The sequence below is a fragment of the Gopherus flavomarginatus genome, chromosome 15 (assembly GCF_025201925.1).
Source record: "Gopherus flavomarginatus isolate rGopFla2 chromosome 15, rGopFla2.mat.asm, whole genome shotgun sequence".
Classification (NCBI taxonomy): Eukaryota; Metazoa; Chordata; order Testudines; family Testudinidae; genus Gopherus; species Gopherus flavomarginatus.
This window is the reverse complement of record NC_066631.1, coordinates 27,614,618-27,631,262: the sequence shown is the minus strand read 5'-3', so window position 1 is coordinate 27,631,262 and position 16,645 is coordinate 27,614,618. Positions and strand designations below refer to the sequence as shown.

Genomic DNA, 16,645 nt, shown 5'->3' with positions numbered 1-16,645 from the left:
CCGATGTATTTATCTGCAGCTAACGTGAAGGGTAGGGCACAAAAACTGGAACGGAACCGAAAAGAAGGTCGTTTTTCCTCCCCCACTGGTCATAGCGACCCAACCTTTCCTCCCACGCTGGGCGTAATCCTGATCAGTGACCAAGAATTGCGGGGAAAGTGTCAGGGATACATGAAAAGCCATTAAAATAAATCACAAGACTATCAATGATGTTGGTATCTAAATGAAAACAGGATTTCCTTCCCCTGAACCGGCTGCAGCCCAAGCAGGGCAGGGGAAGCAGCCAGTGAACCTGGCCTGGAACACACAAGATCCTAGTCCCTGTCCCGCCGCAGGGTACAGCGCAGACGAAGGAAGCAGACTGCAGCGGGGTGAGTAATAACGGGCTAGGCGCGTTCAGGTTCCCCCAGCTGCTGCAGTGGCAGGCTGGGGACACGGTGACCCGCACAGACGCGGCACGAAGTCTCGGGGAAGTTTCCCACCGGGCTGGGGAAGGCAGAATCCACCGCAGCCGGCGGGGTTTGATGTTCCACGAGCATTAGGGACATGGCCAGTGGCTGAGTTCCCGTGCGCCGCGTGGGGAGAGGCGGGCTGCAGGATGCCAGGGGCCGAGGCAAAGTTTGCAGAGAGAATCCACCTTCCAGGAACCGGATAACGGGAAACCGAGTCCACCCCTCGAACTTCTCTTTTCTGCACTCTCTTGCTTGCACCAATGAGGGGGAAGGGGTGGAGGGAGGCCACGCATCCGGTGGAGGGACACTGCCAGCCCCCGGGGCGGGGGAGAGCTCAGCTCAGCTCAGCTCGCTGCGGAGCCCGGCGGACGCAGGCAGCCCGGAGACACGGTACCGCTCTGCCTGGCGGGGGACTGGCTTTTCCTGGCGCTCCGCGGGCGGCCCCTGGTTCCGCTGCGCCGGCCCGGGGCTCCGCTTTGCAGGGCGGCGGGAGGGCGGTCGAGATGCCCCCGGCCCCGTAGCGGGGCTCAGCCCTCCGGCCGGGCCGGAGCCTCCCGCACCGCGGCTGGGACATGGGGCGGGGGGCCCGGCCTGGCGGGGAACGCGGGTCTCTGAGCGGGCGGACGCCGGGGCTGTTGTTTGCCCTGGCCTGGGCCAGGAGCCGAGAGACTAAATGAGTCCAGCAGACCAGCCCCGGCTCCGTGGGCACCGGCCGGGGAGGCGCTGCGCAGGCTGCCTGCCTGCCTGGGGGGCACTGTCCCAGCCTCCCCGCTGGGTCTCTGCTTAGGGCAAACGGCCTCCCCTGGTGCCCTCGGAGCTCCTGGGCTAACGCGGGGGGAGCAGAACCCGCGCTCCGGTGCCATGTGCAGACGGTCCCTGTGGTGTCTGTTCAGGGGGCCCATCACCATCGCCTCTGGTCTCTGCACCACACACAAACCACCAGCCGCTGCACAGCGCCCCCTGGGGGCGGGAAGCCGGAGAAATGTCTCCAAGCGGCAGAGGCTCTGCCCTGGCCACCGATGCCATCTGTATCAATACAGCCTGCTCCCTGCTGAGAGACAACCCCTTCCCAGGCCACCGACAATGGACTGAACAAAAGCCACCCAGTTATGCCCCTGCTCCTTATTGTCATTGATTTATATGTAGATTTAAAATAATAACGAAGCCCGTCCAAGGCTCCAGGTGCCCGTATGTAGCTAATTGTAAATATAATTAAATAGAAGCATTAAAATAAGTTCCAGGGGCACTCAGCCAGTCACCAGTCCCCTTCACCGTCTAGGAAGCGCACCCTGCACTTTCTACAGAGATCACCTCAAACTGGCTTTCTGCACTGGGCCTGGACAGTGGGCAAAACTAGGTTATTTTGAACCAAGGAAGGAAGCAAGTTGCAGAGTCTTGGAGCCCACCCAGAGGAGGCCCCCCCAGTCATCCCTTTTCCTGTATAACAAGAGGGGACCAGCTTGAGTGCAGGTATGGTGTGGAGCCGGAAGGCTGGTCCTAGGCAGTTTGGGGCTTTAAAGGTCGTAACCAGTAGGCAGCCAGTGCACATCCCAGAACCCTGGTGTCATTTGCTCCTGTTAGAAGCCCCTCGCAGCAAGCAAGCTGCTGCCTTTTGCATCAGGGGTACGTCTATGCAGCGGCTGGGAACATGCCTCCCAACCCTGGTAGACAGACTGGTACTAGCTCTGCTGGCAGCGTCCATACTGCTAGTTTTAGCATGCCAGCTCAAGCAGACCCAGCGTGAATCTGTCTGCCCAGGCTGGGAGGCACAACCCCAAATGGTTGCAAGGTGCAGCTCCCCGTCAATCACGTTGCAATAGTCTAATCTTGAGGTGACAAAAGCGTGGACAACTGTGGCCATGTGCCTTATCCTAAAGAAAAGGCACCTCCTCCTAGCCAGGTGCAGAGAGTAAAAAGCTGATGGGGAGACTGCTGTAATGTGCAGTGTAATCTAATATTTAATGCTTGATTTTCTTGCAGGGGCTGGTAGCAGCCTCTTTGGAAGAACCTCTCACAAACTTTCAAGCATGTTTTTCTTTCAATCCATTTTAATCAATCCTGAATTGTGATCCGTGTACAAATAAGTGTGTGTGGGGGGGTGGAGGTAGGGTCCCAATCCTAAGAGGGATGGTGGACAGGAAGAGGTTATTGCTAACTGTTGAGCAATTTTACTAGTTAGTGGGTAAACTAGACTTGGATCTCCTGTTTATTTTACATCACTGCCAGTGATTCATGCTGAATTTAGTGCATGTTTGAAGAATATTTCAGTTTGCAGTGTATTTATTGTAACAATTTGAGACTTGATTTTTTTTATATGTCATCTGACAACATTTTGCATTTGTTTTGTTACTGTGGCTTTATGGGGCTGTTTTTGGCATAGCATTATTTTCATTTCTTCAACACTTCCTAATTTGGCAGATGGGTGTAAATATCTAACTTCTCTTAATGTCATGTAACATCTGAGCATGTCTGTATAAGACATGAGGTTGAACCAGTCGCCTCAGGGCTTTGGGGAAGTTTGGACCAGCGTGAATCTAAACCACATGTCCTGTGTTTCTGGAGAAGTTTAGACCAGGATGTGATCTTTCCATGTGGACCCATCTGCTTCATACGGGCTTCACTAAAGTCAATGGAAAGCCACCCCACTGCCTCCCCTGGGTTCAGGCCCATGTAGAGTAATTGAGTCCAGGAAGTACAGAATAAGCAACTAATGAGGCAGATTTCTAATTGGACTTCTATTGATGAAAGTGAAGCTAAGCTAAGGATGTGCATTTAGCGATAGGGGTGGAAATGGTCCAGTAGATACAGCAGTAGACTGCTACTTGGGAGGCTTGTGTTCTGTTCCTGCCCTGCTGTAGACTCTTGCACTAATCCCATAGTGCCTCTATGATTGCTCTTTATAAATATATCAGAGGGATAAATATTAGGGAGGGAGAGGAATTATTTAAGCTTAGTACCAATGTGGACACAAGAACAAATGGATATAAACTGGACACTAGGAAGTTTAGACTTGAAATTAGATGAAGGTTTCTAACCATTAGAGGAGTGAAGTTCTGGAACAGCCTTCCAAGCGGAGTAGTGGGGGCAAAAGACATCTGGCTTCAAGACTAAGCTTGATAAGTTTATGGAGGGGATGGTATGATGGGATAGCCTAATTTTGGCAATTTATTTTTGATTATCAGCAGGTGAGTATGCCCAGTGGTCTGTGATGGGATGTTAGATGGGATGGGATCTGAGTTACTACAGAGAATTCTTTCCTGGGTGTCTGGCTGGTGAGTCTTGCCCACATGCTCAGGGTTTAACTGATTGCCATATTTGGGGTCGGGAAGTAATTTTTCTCCAGGGCAGATTGGCAGAGGCCCTGGAGGTTTTTCACCCTCCTCTGCAGCATGGGGCACGGGTCACTTGCTGGAGGATTGTCTGCAGCTTGAGGTCTTCAAAGCACAATTTGAGGACTTTAATAACTCAGACATGGGTTAGGGGGTTGTTACAGGAGTGGATGGGTGAGATTGTGTGGCCTGCATTGTGCAGGAGGTCAGACTAGATGATCATAATGACCCCTTCTGACCTTAAAGTCTACGAGTCTGTGAGTCTCTGGCTCAGTTCCCCATGTGTGAAATGGAATGGGGTGATAGCACTGCTGTACGTCACAGAAGCACTGGGAAAATAAGTCCTATCAGCTCTTCACGGTGGGGATCAGATAAGTGTCTAACATAATGTGGAGACTAATAAAACAATGTCAGAGTGGTAGCCGTGTTAGTCTGTATCCACAAAAACAACAAGGAGTCTGGTGGCACCTTAAAGACTAGCAGATTTATTTGGGGTAAGCTTTTATGGGTAAAAAAGCCAGAGCCCTTCATGCATCTGAAGAAGTGGGGTTTTTTACCCGTGAAAGCTTATGCCCAAATAAATCTGTTAGTCTTTATGGGGCCACCAGACTCCTCGTTGTTTTAATAAACCAGTGACTCCCCGACTCACCCCAGGCTGTATAACCCCCAGGACAGGCTCCTGGCTCCAGGCACCAGGGAAGGAAGCAGGTGCCTGGGGCGGCCAATGGAAAAGGGCAGCACATCCAGGTCTGCAATGGCACTTCGGCAGTGGGTCCTTCACTCTCTCTTCCTCTTCGGCGGCCGCTCAATCGAGTTTTCCCTTTTTTTTTCCTCCTTCACCCCTTGGGGCGGCAAAAAAGCTGGAGCCGGCCCTGATAACCCCCTGATCAAAGAACAAACACTGAACTGCAGCCATCTTGCATTTTAATCTGAAAGCTCCAGTGATCTCAGCACTGCCATATTTCAGGAGCTGTCTTCTTGTGAATGTCTGAAGCTGAAATGGTAAATGTTTGACTAAGGGAATTCTGACTTCTGTAAGAGGAATCTTGTTCTTCTTGTTTTAGTATTGGAAATAAAAGATTTTTCTTTTGTTTATGGGTGCAGATCTCAGCCCATTTGGTAAGATGCAAGATCAGCTAAAGAGATGGAACAAAAAACAACAAATAATAAAGTCAGGGAAATTTCTTTTCTTGCCTCTTGGAGCCACAGGGCTGTCTTTGTAGCTGCTGTTGAGAGGAGCTGGGGAGAGCCTTTGAGAAGGGTAAAGTCCTCCAAGACGTGATTTCAACTGCAATTCACGGAGCTATTTATTCCCAGCCAAAGGGGAGTCAGATGCTACAGGTTATTGCAAGGCAGGGCAGAAGATGTTTTGTAGCAGCAGAGTTGACAAAGTAACACCAGATGCAGCATCCCCATCTTATTCCATCACAGACTGGTCTAGCTGGTATTCTAGCCCAGGTTAGGGCCTGTCCCAAGTCCACTGAAGGCAATAGAAAGACTCCCTTTGACTTCAGCGGCTCTGGATTAGATCCTTAATCTGAGTTAGTTTTAGGCTTCCCTTCCTGCAGCTACAGAAACTCTGGTGTTTACCTTGAACTTTCTCCTATAGCTTTTTAGCTTTTGATGGATTCTTGCAGAAGCAGGATTATCCCTAAAGCCATAACTCTGAAGTTTGCTCAGTACAATATGGAGGCCTTAGCCGTGGTGAAAATAAAATATCATCATAGTGACAGTTTCACACAATGCACAATTAACCTGTGGAACTTACTGCCACAGGATGTTGTGAAGACCAAAAGTATAATTGGTTTCAAAAAGTACAAGAGAGGCCCATCAATGGGTATTTGTCATGATGGTCAGGGATGTAACCCCATGCTCAGGGCGACCCTAAGCATCTGACTGCCAGAAGCCAGGAGGGGAAGACAGGTGGATCTCTCCAAAATTGCCGCTCTGTTCACCCCCCACAGAAGCTCTGGCACTGGGCTAACTGAACCACTGGTCTGTCCCAGGATGGCAGTTCTTCATTCCCTGCACTAAATCTGCCTGTGTTGCTGGAATCATAGACGCTGTCCGCTCCCCCATTTATTTTAGGATAGGTTGTGCTGCTCGTGGTTTTTTTTTTTTCTCCCCTCATCCTCATAGATCAGGGGTCGGCAAACTACAGCCTGGGGGCTCCATCCAGCCCACCAAATGTTTTAATATGTTCTTTGAGCTCCCGCCAAGGAGCAGGGTCCAGGGTTTGCCGTACTCCTTGTGTCTCCTGGAAGCAGCAGCATGTCCTCCCTCTGGCTCCAACACATAGGGGCAGCCACGGGGCTCTGCATGCTGCCCCTACCCCAAGCTCCCATTGGCTAGGAACTGCGACTAGTGGGAGCTGCAGGGGCAGCGCCTGCGGACAGGGCAGTGTGCAGAACTGCCTGGCTGCACCTCCACATAGGAGCCAGAGGGGGGGGACATGCCACTACTTCCAGGAGCTGCTTGAGGTAAGCACTGCCCAGAGCCTGCACCCCAACTCCCTGCCCCAGCCCTGATCCCCCTCCCGCCCTCTGAACCCAGCCTGGAGCACCCTCCTGCACCCTTAACTCCTCATCCACAGCCCCACCCCAGAGCCATTACCCCTAGCCAGAGCCCTCATTCTCCCCACACCCCAACCCCCAATTTTGTGAGCATTCATGGCCTGCCATACCCAGATGTGGCCATCGGGCCAAAAAGTTTGTCCACCCCATCATAGATAATCCTGTAAACCAGGAGACTTGAAAAAAACATGAGCTGTGCAACTTTTCGCTTTAGATTTTGTTGAGAAAAGTTTGACAGCCATGATTAGATCTTCCTGCACTTCTGTTTCTGATCCACTGTTACCATTCAACAAGCATGTTGTGGTCAGAGGCCTCAGTCAGGTAAAGAGTCGATTGTGGTAGGCACTGCACCAGCACAATTTTCAATTAAATTCAGTGAGACTCTTTGGCATGACATAAGCATTGCCAAAGCATAGGGAGATGACCAGACCCCCCTCAGCCATCTATCACAGGTGGGTACAACCCACCCAGGTACACACTGTGGAGGTTTGATCCCTTGTGGCCATTAGTCATTGCTGTCTGGTCTGATCAGGTGACTGATTGCTACATCGTGTGATGCCCTCTCTCCTTTCTCACAGCTCTTCTGTGTCACTTTTTGAAGAGACGTCTCTTATAGTTCCTGATTGTTTGACTAAATATTTTTCTGGCACTTCCCCATATTTGGGAGATTGAAATAGAAAATGTTTCTCTGTCTCAGTCTTTCCCTCTATCACAGTCACTTCATCCAGGGCCATAGTAAATGACAGTCCCTACTCCAAAGACATCTAGTTGTTTCTATCCTTATATGTTCTCTATGGGTTAGATACATTCGAATTTCTACCTTTCCGGTGTTACACCGTAGCCCACCTTCTTAAAAACAAACACACTCTATTGCTCAACTGTGAGGATAGCGACACTTGTCACAAGTGGAATGATGTCCATACCCATTCAGTGCGTGGTGGTATTAGAGAACCCTAATCAAGTTTAACTTCTAAGAGCCAATCTTCTGGTACACATAAATTAATGATAAACAATACTTATTGGAACCCTACAGAAAGCTCATCTAACGTCCATGTGTTACATGTTTTACTAATTTTCCATTGTTGGTCATAGTAACTTGGTGTCTGATGGAAATGCCTCCTTTTGATGTATGAGAAGGTCAACTGGGCCTTTTATTTTTCACCACGAGGTTGTGGGTAAGTGTTGGTGTTTCATCTCTAATTTTATTATTTGTTTTTAGACATTTTGAAGTATCTAGTTAGTCTCCCTGCTGTTTGGCAATACACAAGGAACAATTCTCAGACAAGTAGTATAAACAGATTAGCTGGGCCAGGTACCTCGCCCTCTTCAGGGGAAGGGACTTCCTGGCTCTAAAAACTTCCTTAAATCCCTCGTTACCTATAGTGTTATATCAAGGGTAGTGGAGAGGCAAGGGGGTGTACAGTATCCTAGCCATGGTGGTGGAAGGGCAGGGGGGTGTACAGTCCCCCGGCCATGATGGTGGAGGGGGTGCGGTACCCTGGCCGTCGTGGTGGAGGGACAGGGGGGAGGGTGCAGTACCTCAGCTGTGGTGGTGGTGGGGCGGTACCCTAGCTGTGGTAGTGAAGGGGCGGGGGAGTGCGGTAGCTATGGGTATATCTACACTACGGGATTATTCCGATTTTACATAAACTGGTTTTGTAAAACAGATTGTATAAAGTTGAGTGCACGCGGTCACACTAAGCACGTTAGTTCAGTGGTGTGCGTCCATGGTCCGAGGCTAGCGTCGATTTCTGGAGCGTTGCACTGTGGGTAGCTATCCCGTAGCTATCTCATAGTTCCCGCAGTCTCCCCCGCCCATTGGAATTCTGGGTTGAGATCCCAATGCAAAAACAGTGTCGCGGGTGATTCTGGGTAAATGTCGTCACTCATTCCTTCCTCCATGAAAGCAATGGCAGACAATCATTTTGCGCCCTTTTTCCCTGGATTGCCCTAGCAGACGCCATAGCATGGCAACCATGGAGCCCGTTTTGCCTTGTTACTGTCACCGTATGTGTACTGGATGCTGCTGACAGACACGCTACTGCAGTGCTACACAGCAGCATTCGTTTGCCTTTGCAAGGTAGCAGAGACGGTTACCATCCCTATTGCACCATCTGCCATTGTAAATTGGCAATGAGATGACGGTTATCAGTCATTCTGTACTGTCTGCTGCTGTCATGGGTGCTCCAGGCTGGCCTTGCTGAGGTCGGCCGGGGGCACATGGACAAAAATGGAAATAACTCCCCGGGTCATTCCCTTCTTTATGTTTTGTCTAAAAATAGTCAGTCCTGTCTAGAATATGGGGCAAGTGAACTAGAGAACCAGAGAGCACAGCTACTCCGGGTCAGAGCCCCAGAGATCCCACAGAAATGATGAGCTGCATGCCATTCTAGGGGGTGCCCCTGCAACAACCCCACCCGTTGCTTCCCTCCTCCCCCAACCCTCCTGGGCTACAGTGGCAGTGTCCCCCCATTTGTGTGATGAAGTAATAAAGAATGCAGGAATAAGAAACACTGACTTTTTAGTGAGATAAAATGAGGGGGAGGAAGCCTCCAGCTGCTTTGATAGTCCAGGCAGGACATTAGAGGAGCCCAGCCTCCCACTGCTATGATAGTCCAGGCAGTACAGAATCTTTTCTTTACACATGAAACAGGGGGGCTGATGGAGCTCAGCCCCCAGTTGCTATGATGAGGATGGTTACCAGCCATTCTGTACCATCTGCCAGGAATGACCAGGAGTCATTCCCATTTTTACTCAGGCGCCCCCGGCCGACCTCACTGAGGCCAGCCAGGAGCACTCACGGGCTGATAATGACAATGGATAGTAGTCATATTGTACCGTCTGCCACCAGGAAGGGGATGCTGGTGTGGCATGCTGCTGGCAGACGGGGTGAGCAGCACCCCATCTACCAGCAGCATGCAGTAGACATAGAGTGACATTGAAAAAAGGCGAGAAACGTTTTTTGACAACATATACCCTGAAACACCCGGGAAAATGTTTTTGACCCTTCAGGCATTGGGAGCTCAGCCAAGCATGCAAATGCTTTTCAGAGACTGCGGGGACTGTGGGATAGCTGGAGTCCTCAGTCCCCCCTCCCTCCCTCCATGAGCGTCTGTTTGATTCTTTGGCTTTCCGTTACGCTTGTCACACAGCACTGTGCTGTGGACTCTGTATCATAGCCTGGAGATTTTTTCAAATGCTTTGTCATTTCGTCTTCTGTAACAGAGCTGTGATAGAACAGATTTGTCTCTCCATACAACGATCAGATCCAGTATCTCCCATACGGTCCGTGCTGGAGCTCTTTTTGGATTTGGGACTGCATTGCCAACCGTGTTGATTAGAGCTCCACACTGGGCAAACAGGAAATGAAATTCAAAAGTTCGCGGGGCTTTTCCTGTTTACCTGGCCAGTGCATCTGAGTTCAGATTGCTTTCCAGAGCGGTCACAACGGTGCACTGTGGGATACCGCCCGGAGGCCAATACCGTCGATTTGCGGCCACACTAACCCTAATCCGACATGGCAATATTGATTTCAGCACTACTCTCGTCGGGGAGGAGTACAGAAACCGGTTTAAAGAGCCCTTTATATCGATATAAAGGGCCTCGTTGTGTGGACGGGTGCAGGGTTAAATCAGTTTAACGCTGCTAAACTCGGGTTAAACACGTAGTGTAGTCCAGGGCAGTGAGTCATGTGGGTAGCTGCAGAATGGAACCATCCAGGCTGTCAAATCAGCTGCTAAAATCTTGAGATGATTCCCCCATAACCTGTGCACGCTGCTGTGCCACCACAGTAGGCAGCAACGCTCCGATCCTGCAAACGGTTCCAGCAGCGCACCGTGCTAGCGGGGGTGTTTGCCAAACAGTTACTTATAACATCAGAGCCTGAGTGCCTGGACTTCATACTCCAGTTCCTGCAGGGGGGTGGAGAGGATCTTTGCAATGATTCAGAAAGGGAGTTAATTTAACACCTTCCCTCCTATGGCCTAGATCCTGCAGCGGGTCTGCTAACTCAGACTCTCTTTCCTGTGCAGATTCCTGATCCCCCTCATCCCTTAAAGAGAGCAGAGCACTGTGGAGTAGCCCTTTGGCTGCCAAGTTCTCTTGTAAGGAATTAGCTCAAGGGCTGAAAGGTTACATTCCACTGAGGTGTGTGGTAAAGGTGGGTCACACCCACAACAAACAGACATGCAATGATGATGATTATTTTAACTGTAATCTCAGTTAAAATGCTTCTCCATGTTGCACCAACAGCCAGCCCTAGGGCACTGGGTGCAGGGAAGGATATGGCAGGAACGGGAGGAGTGGGTGGATGCCCCCTATTGCAACAGAGACCTTTGATACAAAACATACTGGGGAAAGGAAAATGCACAAATTGGTCACCTTTCTTCCGTATTCTCCTGAAAAGACCCAGACAAGCAGGTACAGGGTTAAACCCACCACCTGGTAAAGCAGCCAGGTCCAGGTCAGTTAACAGAACTCTGGGAGCTGAAAGCGAATATGTCCTGGGGCACTGTCAGTGCTGTGGGAGAGGCCAGAGAACCATACTTGCCTGTGAAGGGCATGGAGAAAGAAGACTGCACTAGAAGCAGCAAAGCACAGAGACCCCAGACAGAGCAATCGGGAAAAATGTGCCCCAGAGGTGAGAGGCAGAAACTTAAGTTACTGAAATAGACTGAGGCATGAAGGATACATCTGTTCCTGAAAACGAGCATAAAGCCTTGGTTAAATAACCGTTTGGTTCCATGGCATAATCCTAAATAGACATGAGACCTGTTTCCACTAAAACCTGCGCTGCTTGGAGACAGATGTAAATAAAGCATTTAAAGTGACTACTTTTTCTTGCACCATTTGCCCTGCTTATCTGTCGACATGCAAAAATATTTGACTTCCCTCAACCTATGACAACATGCAGGTTATGTTAAGCAAAGCAAATGACAATGTCTGTAAGCAATTTTTGATCAACAAGGTCAATCTCACGCCAGCCTACAAACTACTTGCTATCTTCTAAAAATAAGACAACACTCATGTGAACCACCCTTGCTGGGGAACTTATTTGCAAAGTATCCCTAATGGCTCACAGAGGACTATGACAAATTTGAAAACCTAGATACAATATATGTGATACCTGTAGTAAAGCATCTGTTTAGATGGGAAAGCGGACCTGGGTGTTAACCAGCTTATCTTCGTAGTGTGGTTAAAAATTTGTCAAGATTTGATATTGGAATAAATCAAGCAGGAAACAGATATAAGTTTCCAATGAGTTGAGCCTCACACCCAGAGATCTGAATGTCAGTGTGGTTCTGAAACCTGAGTTGTAAGTAAATACAACATGCAAGTGTTCAAAAGGCTGTTGTTGCCCTCCCATTTCAAAGCATTGCTGAGCTGTGTTTTGGGAGGAATTCAGATTCCTGGGATGTTTCGGGGCAGTGGTTTACATTGCTGAACTAACGTTCTGACTGTGTATTCCCATAGTGTGTTTCTGCAGAGTAATGTTTGCTTAACCAAGAGCCATGTCGCTGTATCTGAAACACTTCACTGTTGTGGGAGATGACCCTGCACAGTGGGGCAATGACTACAAGAAATGGGAGGAAGAGCAGATGGAGGAGGAAGGTGGGCAGAAGCCGGAAGATTCAACGATTAACATGAATTCCTCAGTCAGACCTCGTTCCTTCCACGATGTGATGAAAAAACTCTTCAGCTCCCACAAATTTCAGGTAGGGTTACAAGCAGCCAAGAGAAACCCTGACTCACCCAAGTAGGTCTGTTGAAACAATTGCATTACAAATTCATGGGAATTAGAATTTATTATTTCTTTTACATCTATTCTAACACTGAAGGGGGCCTGGGCAGAGAAGAACTCTAAAAGACTCATAATCTCCTATGTGAAAATCAGCAAATAATCTGCTGAACTAGTATATTCTTTCTAAAATCCACGACTAAGTTTGAAATGAGTCACAGCATTTCCTGAGATGCTGAGCAATGTAAAGCTCTCCTAATGCTGAGCTTTCTGTGAGGTGGAGGCTGAGTGGGAACTCACCTTGAGTTCCTATGTGAGCAGGGATTTCCTAATGAACTCCCATTGCTGAGTAAGGAGAAATCTTTGCTTGATCTGGAGGGACTTCGGCTTATTTTCAGGACTAAACGAGGTCATGTGTAAATGAAGCAATTTCATACGTTTAAACAAGACTTTGCAAATTTAGTTATAAACTACTTATTGTGGGCAGTCATCTAAACTGGAAAATCAAAGGCCAGATCCTGCAACCCTTACTAAAGCGAGTAATCCACATGATATTATTGAGATTGCTTCCATAAGTAAGGAATTACAGCGCTGAGACCAGTTAAGTGTTCCTTTCTCTATCGGTGTTAGTGATGAGGGCACCTAGGGTCTCAGATAGGCACAAATGGAAACTAATCTAAATACAATAAACCCAATCAGCCGTCCAGGGCAGCTTTTGTAGCTCTGCTAGTTTTCAGGGTGAATGTCCTGGTAAGATTGTACATATGCAGGCTGGATAATTTTAGCATGAATTTGTTTGTCAGTTGCTCTAAATAGTGCAAACATTAAACACAAGGGAGTATTTATTATCCTGCTGTTGTTTTCCTCTCCTCAGATATTGGTTGTTTGCTTGGTCATTTTGGATGCTTTGTTGGTGCTCGCTGAATTGCTTCTGGACTTGAAAATCATCCACCCAGACAAACATGAAATAGCACCAAAGGTAAAATGCAGACAAATCTCTGAGTGAACCAGTCTCTCTCCTCCATGGCAGTTCAAAGCCAGGTAGCAAGATAGGGAGGCAAACAGACAGAAATCTTCTTTCTGGCAGCCACTGGGATTGGGCTATACTTATACTTAAATATGGGATTGATCTATCAAAGTGGTAGTAGTTGGAGGCCACAAAAGATGGAGATCCCTTGCAGGGCCTAAGGATGGCACCCTGGCTTCTGCAATTGAGACTGGACTAATCTTCCCTTCCCCACTCTCTGGTCTGGGTCTTGCTCTGTAGCATTTGTCTCTACAGGTACCCAAAGCCTTCCCGAGTGGTCTAGTGAAATTACTGTGATCCATCTGTTTTATGACTGCACACAGAGTTCTGAAAGGCGGCAGTGAAAATAGACAAGATTTTGCTCTTGGGACCGCTCAATGCAGCACAGGTCTTGTAGCTGTTTGTCTGCAGACTAAGGAAGATGACGCTTAGGCCTGGTCTATGCTAGAAAATTAGGTTGGTTTAACTGTGTTGATCAGGGATGTGAAAAATCCACACTCCAACCAGTGTTGTTAAGCTGACTTAAGTTCTCGTGTAGATGTCAATGGAAGAATTCTGCTGTCAACCAAGCTACTGCCTCTCGGGGAGGTGGATTACCTACACCAACAGAGGAACCCTTCCTATCCGTATAGTCTCACGGAAGTGCTACATCAGCGCAGTTGTGTTTTAAGCGTAGACAAGCCCTTAGTTATCCTCTGTTGTTCTCTTAGGACTTGCTTTTTCACTAGGAAAAACATGTATTTTTAATTGGTGTTAAAATAAGCAGTGTTACAATCCGAGTGAAGACAAGACAGTTGTAGTTTTAACCCATGTTAGAGGTTGAAGTAAACTCTAGGAGGGACCTCATTTAGTATGTGTTTAAAGGCGTCTACACTAGACTTTTAAAACATGTTAGCTAATGTGCTGACATCACCCCTTACATCCTAGTTTAGGTAAGGCCTTAGACTGTCCACAGATACTATGCAAACATTTGGTGGCTTCTCTTCTGTTCAGCAAGATCCTTTTGTTCCACACATTTAATCACTTTGCCTATTCGCTATTCAACCAAAGGTGCAGGAGTACGTCTAATATAATGAAGGACATGCATCAGGCTAATTTGCTAATGTTAATAGTTGTTCGGCTTCTACTTACTACCTGGCACTGTCTTTTTCCAGGTATTTCACTACCTGAGCCTTTCTATTGTAACCCTCTTTTTGGTGGAAGTTGGGTTTAAAATATTTATCTATCGCCTGGAATTCTTTCACCACAAGTTTGAAGTCCTGGATGGAATAGTGGTGGTGGTTTCGTTTATCATCGATGTCGTCCTTCTGTTTCGGGAACATGAATTTCAAGGGGCTGGACTATTGATCCTACTCCGACTGTGGCGAGTGGCCAGAATTATAAATGGTAAGTTTATGTCAGATAGTTAGTTTGTTAGTTTCAGGGAATTTGCTGGCTATTTTACTTGCTGAACCGTGTGTGGGGGGTTCCAAAGACGTACGCAAGAGGCACATTTGCTAACCTGTGTCCTGATTTTGCAGCAAGTGCCATCTGGACACAGGTGTCTCGCCCATGCAGATTTTGTTGCAGGAGTTTAGCCTGAGTTAGTTTGTAAGATCTTTGGGATAGGGATCATCTGTTTGTTGGGGTAGCACAGCTCCTACACAGTAGGGACCTGATTTGTGGCAGAACCCAGATGCCCTAACCAAATAATACCCACATATCCAGCACATTACTCTTAAAACATTCTTAGATTACTTACTCTTGAAGAGGGATAACATATGCTTTGGTTTTGTATTATGTGAGTGTCTTAATAACATGTCAGGGGGAATAGTGTAGTCTCTCTGTTCTTCTGGGATTCCAGTTCACTAGTAAAATATGCATTTTGCCACTTCAGCACTTCCTCTTGTCACTGTGTTTTCCAGACTGCTGCTGGTGGTGATCTGGATAACAGTCCTTGTGCTACTTAGGATCTTTTTCCAGTTGATTCTGGTTTAATTGTACAGTACTATGAAAATATGTACAAGCCTACCTCCCTGCCCTAAATATGTCACTCACAAAAAAGGATTTAGAATTGTTTACATTTTTCCTTGAGATCAGCAAAGAAAAAAATACAAGGCTGGCAGTGATATTTCTCCTCCTCCCTCCTTTCCAGCCTTTGCTGGTACTGTAACAAAACAGTACATATAAAAAACCACATACCCAGTAGCTGGAACCATTTCCTTCCTGCATCACAAAAGACCTCTTTTGGCATTAAATATGTGAAATCCTGATCTTCCCCCATTCAAGGCTAAAACCTCAGACCTACACCTGTACTGTAGCCCGTGTACCCAACACCTACAAATTCACTTTACACAACTGCCCATTAGTTGACACAGTTAGAAATCACCATTTATTTAGGACAAAGTGAAGATATTTCTGTATCCATAACGTGTGGCTTGCACAGATTTAAATACAAAATGGCCAACTCAAGAAAAAAGGGAGAATAAATGAACTTTGGGAGTAGAAACAGACACTGACCTTAATCTGGAGTGAAGGTTAGAGACTATCAGTGTTCTAGAGTGAGTCTCTAATGATGCATATGTAAGTCACTGTTATCTCAGTTTTAAGATGTAATCTTAGTTGAAGCTAAACTTTTAGTCCTGTCTCAAATATTTACAAGGAAGGGGAGTTCTTATCTTTGGGATTTTGCTTTCCCTTCCCTTTGATGCAGATCTCCCTAATGTTCATAACAGGAGTCTGTTGTACAATTAAATAAATGAAGCCAGATTGCTCACATTTCCTGAATTGCTGGAGATTGTTCCTGCAACAATGCAGTCGCTGGAAGGAACGAGCTTAGACAGGGTGGGGACAGATTCTGGCTTTATCAGGATTCCATAGCTTTCAGGTTGTGTTCAGGCCAGGTGGTTGCAGTGATCAGGTGCACACACATGCCCTGGGAGGAGATGGAATCTATGCAAAAAAGCAGTGTAGATGTTTCCAGGCTCCTTTAGAGAGGCAAGAACTTGAAAATCAGGGCCGTGAAGTATGTAGAACTGGCTCCAGTACTATGGCCTGTAGCAGCAGGCATACAAAGCACAGGATGCCAACTTTTTGATTACACTGCACTGTCACCCAACAGGAGGCTCTAGAGGCTAGGAAGAATTTGGTGATGCAGTTCTTTGTAAAGAAAAGGGTGGTAAGGTAATTTTTGCCTCAGCTATGGGGGAGGAATTATATGCAATGGCTTTAGTAAAGGAAAGACACTTGTATCATGAAGGGAAATGGAATGTCCTTCTTCCAGAGGCATTTAAAGAGAAGTTAAAAGCTTTAATGAACAATTGAAACCCTGGTCAAGGCAGCACCCCAGCCTGTGGATCTAGACTGGATGGTCAGCGTTTTATCTTCCTGTTTTAGTGGGTTCAAAGAGAGTACTTGTCGCCTTAGTTGTGCTTTAAGCTAGGTTAGTTTAAGGCCAAGGCCATAACAATGGACAACCTGTGTTTAAAATGGAGGTACAAATTGTTACTCAACCACACATCCCCTTGAGTTCTGCTGAAGGACTAAAT

General features: G+C 47.5%; 1 protein-coding gene across 3 annotated transcripts in view; it reads left to right on the top strand.

Moving 5' to 3' along the window:
• The first annotated feature begins 216 nt into the window (after positions 1-216).
• The window catches only part of HVCN1 (hydrogen voltage gated channel 1), a 17,608-nt gene continuing 1,179 nt past the window's right edge, over positions 217-16,645 (top strand). The window contains exons 1-4 of one of the 3 annotated variants that reach the window (XM_050924396.1): positions 217-371; positions 11,827-12,068; positions 12,966-13,070; positions 14,273-14,504. In XM_050924396.1, the coding sequence (XP_050780353.1) occupies positions 11,865-12,068; positions 12,966-13,070; positions 14,273-14,504 (541 nt within the window). In that variant the 5' untranslated portion in view covers positions 217-371; positions 11,827-11,864. Of the gene's footprint in view, positions 372-778; positions 843-7,450; positions 7,530-11,826; positions 12,069-12,965; positions 13,071-14,272; positions 14,505-16,645 lie in introns of those variants that run through there. The other 2 variants (XM_050924395.1, XM_050924397.1) reach the window with 2 other exon arrangements.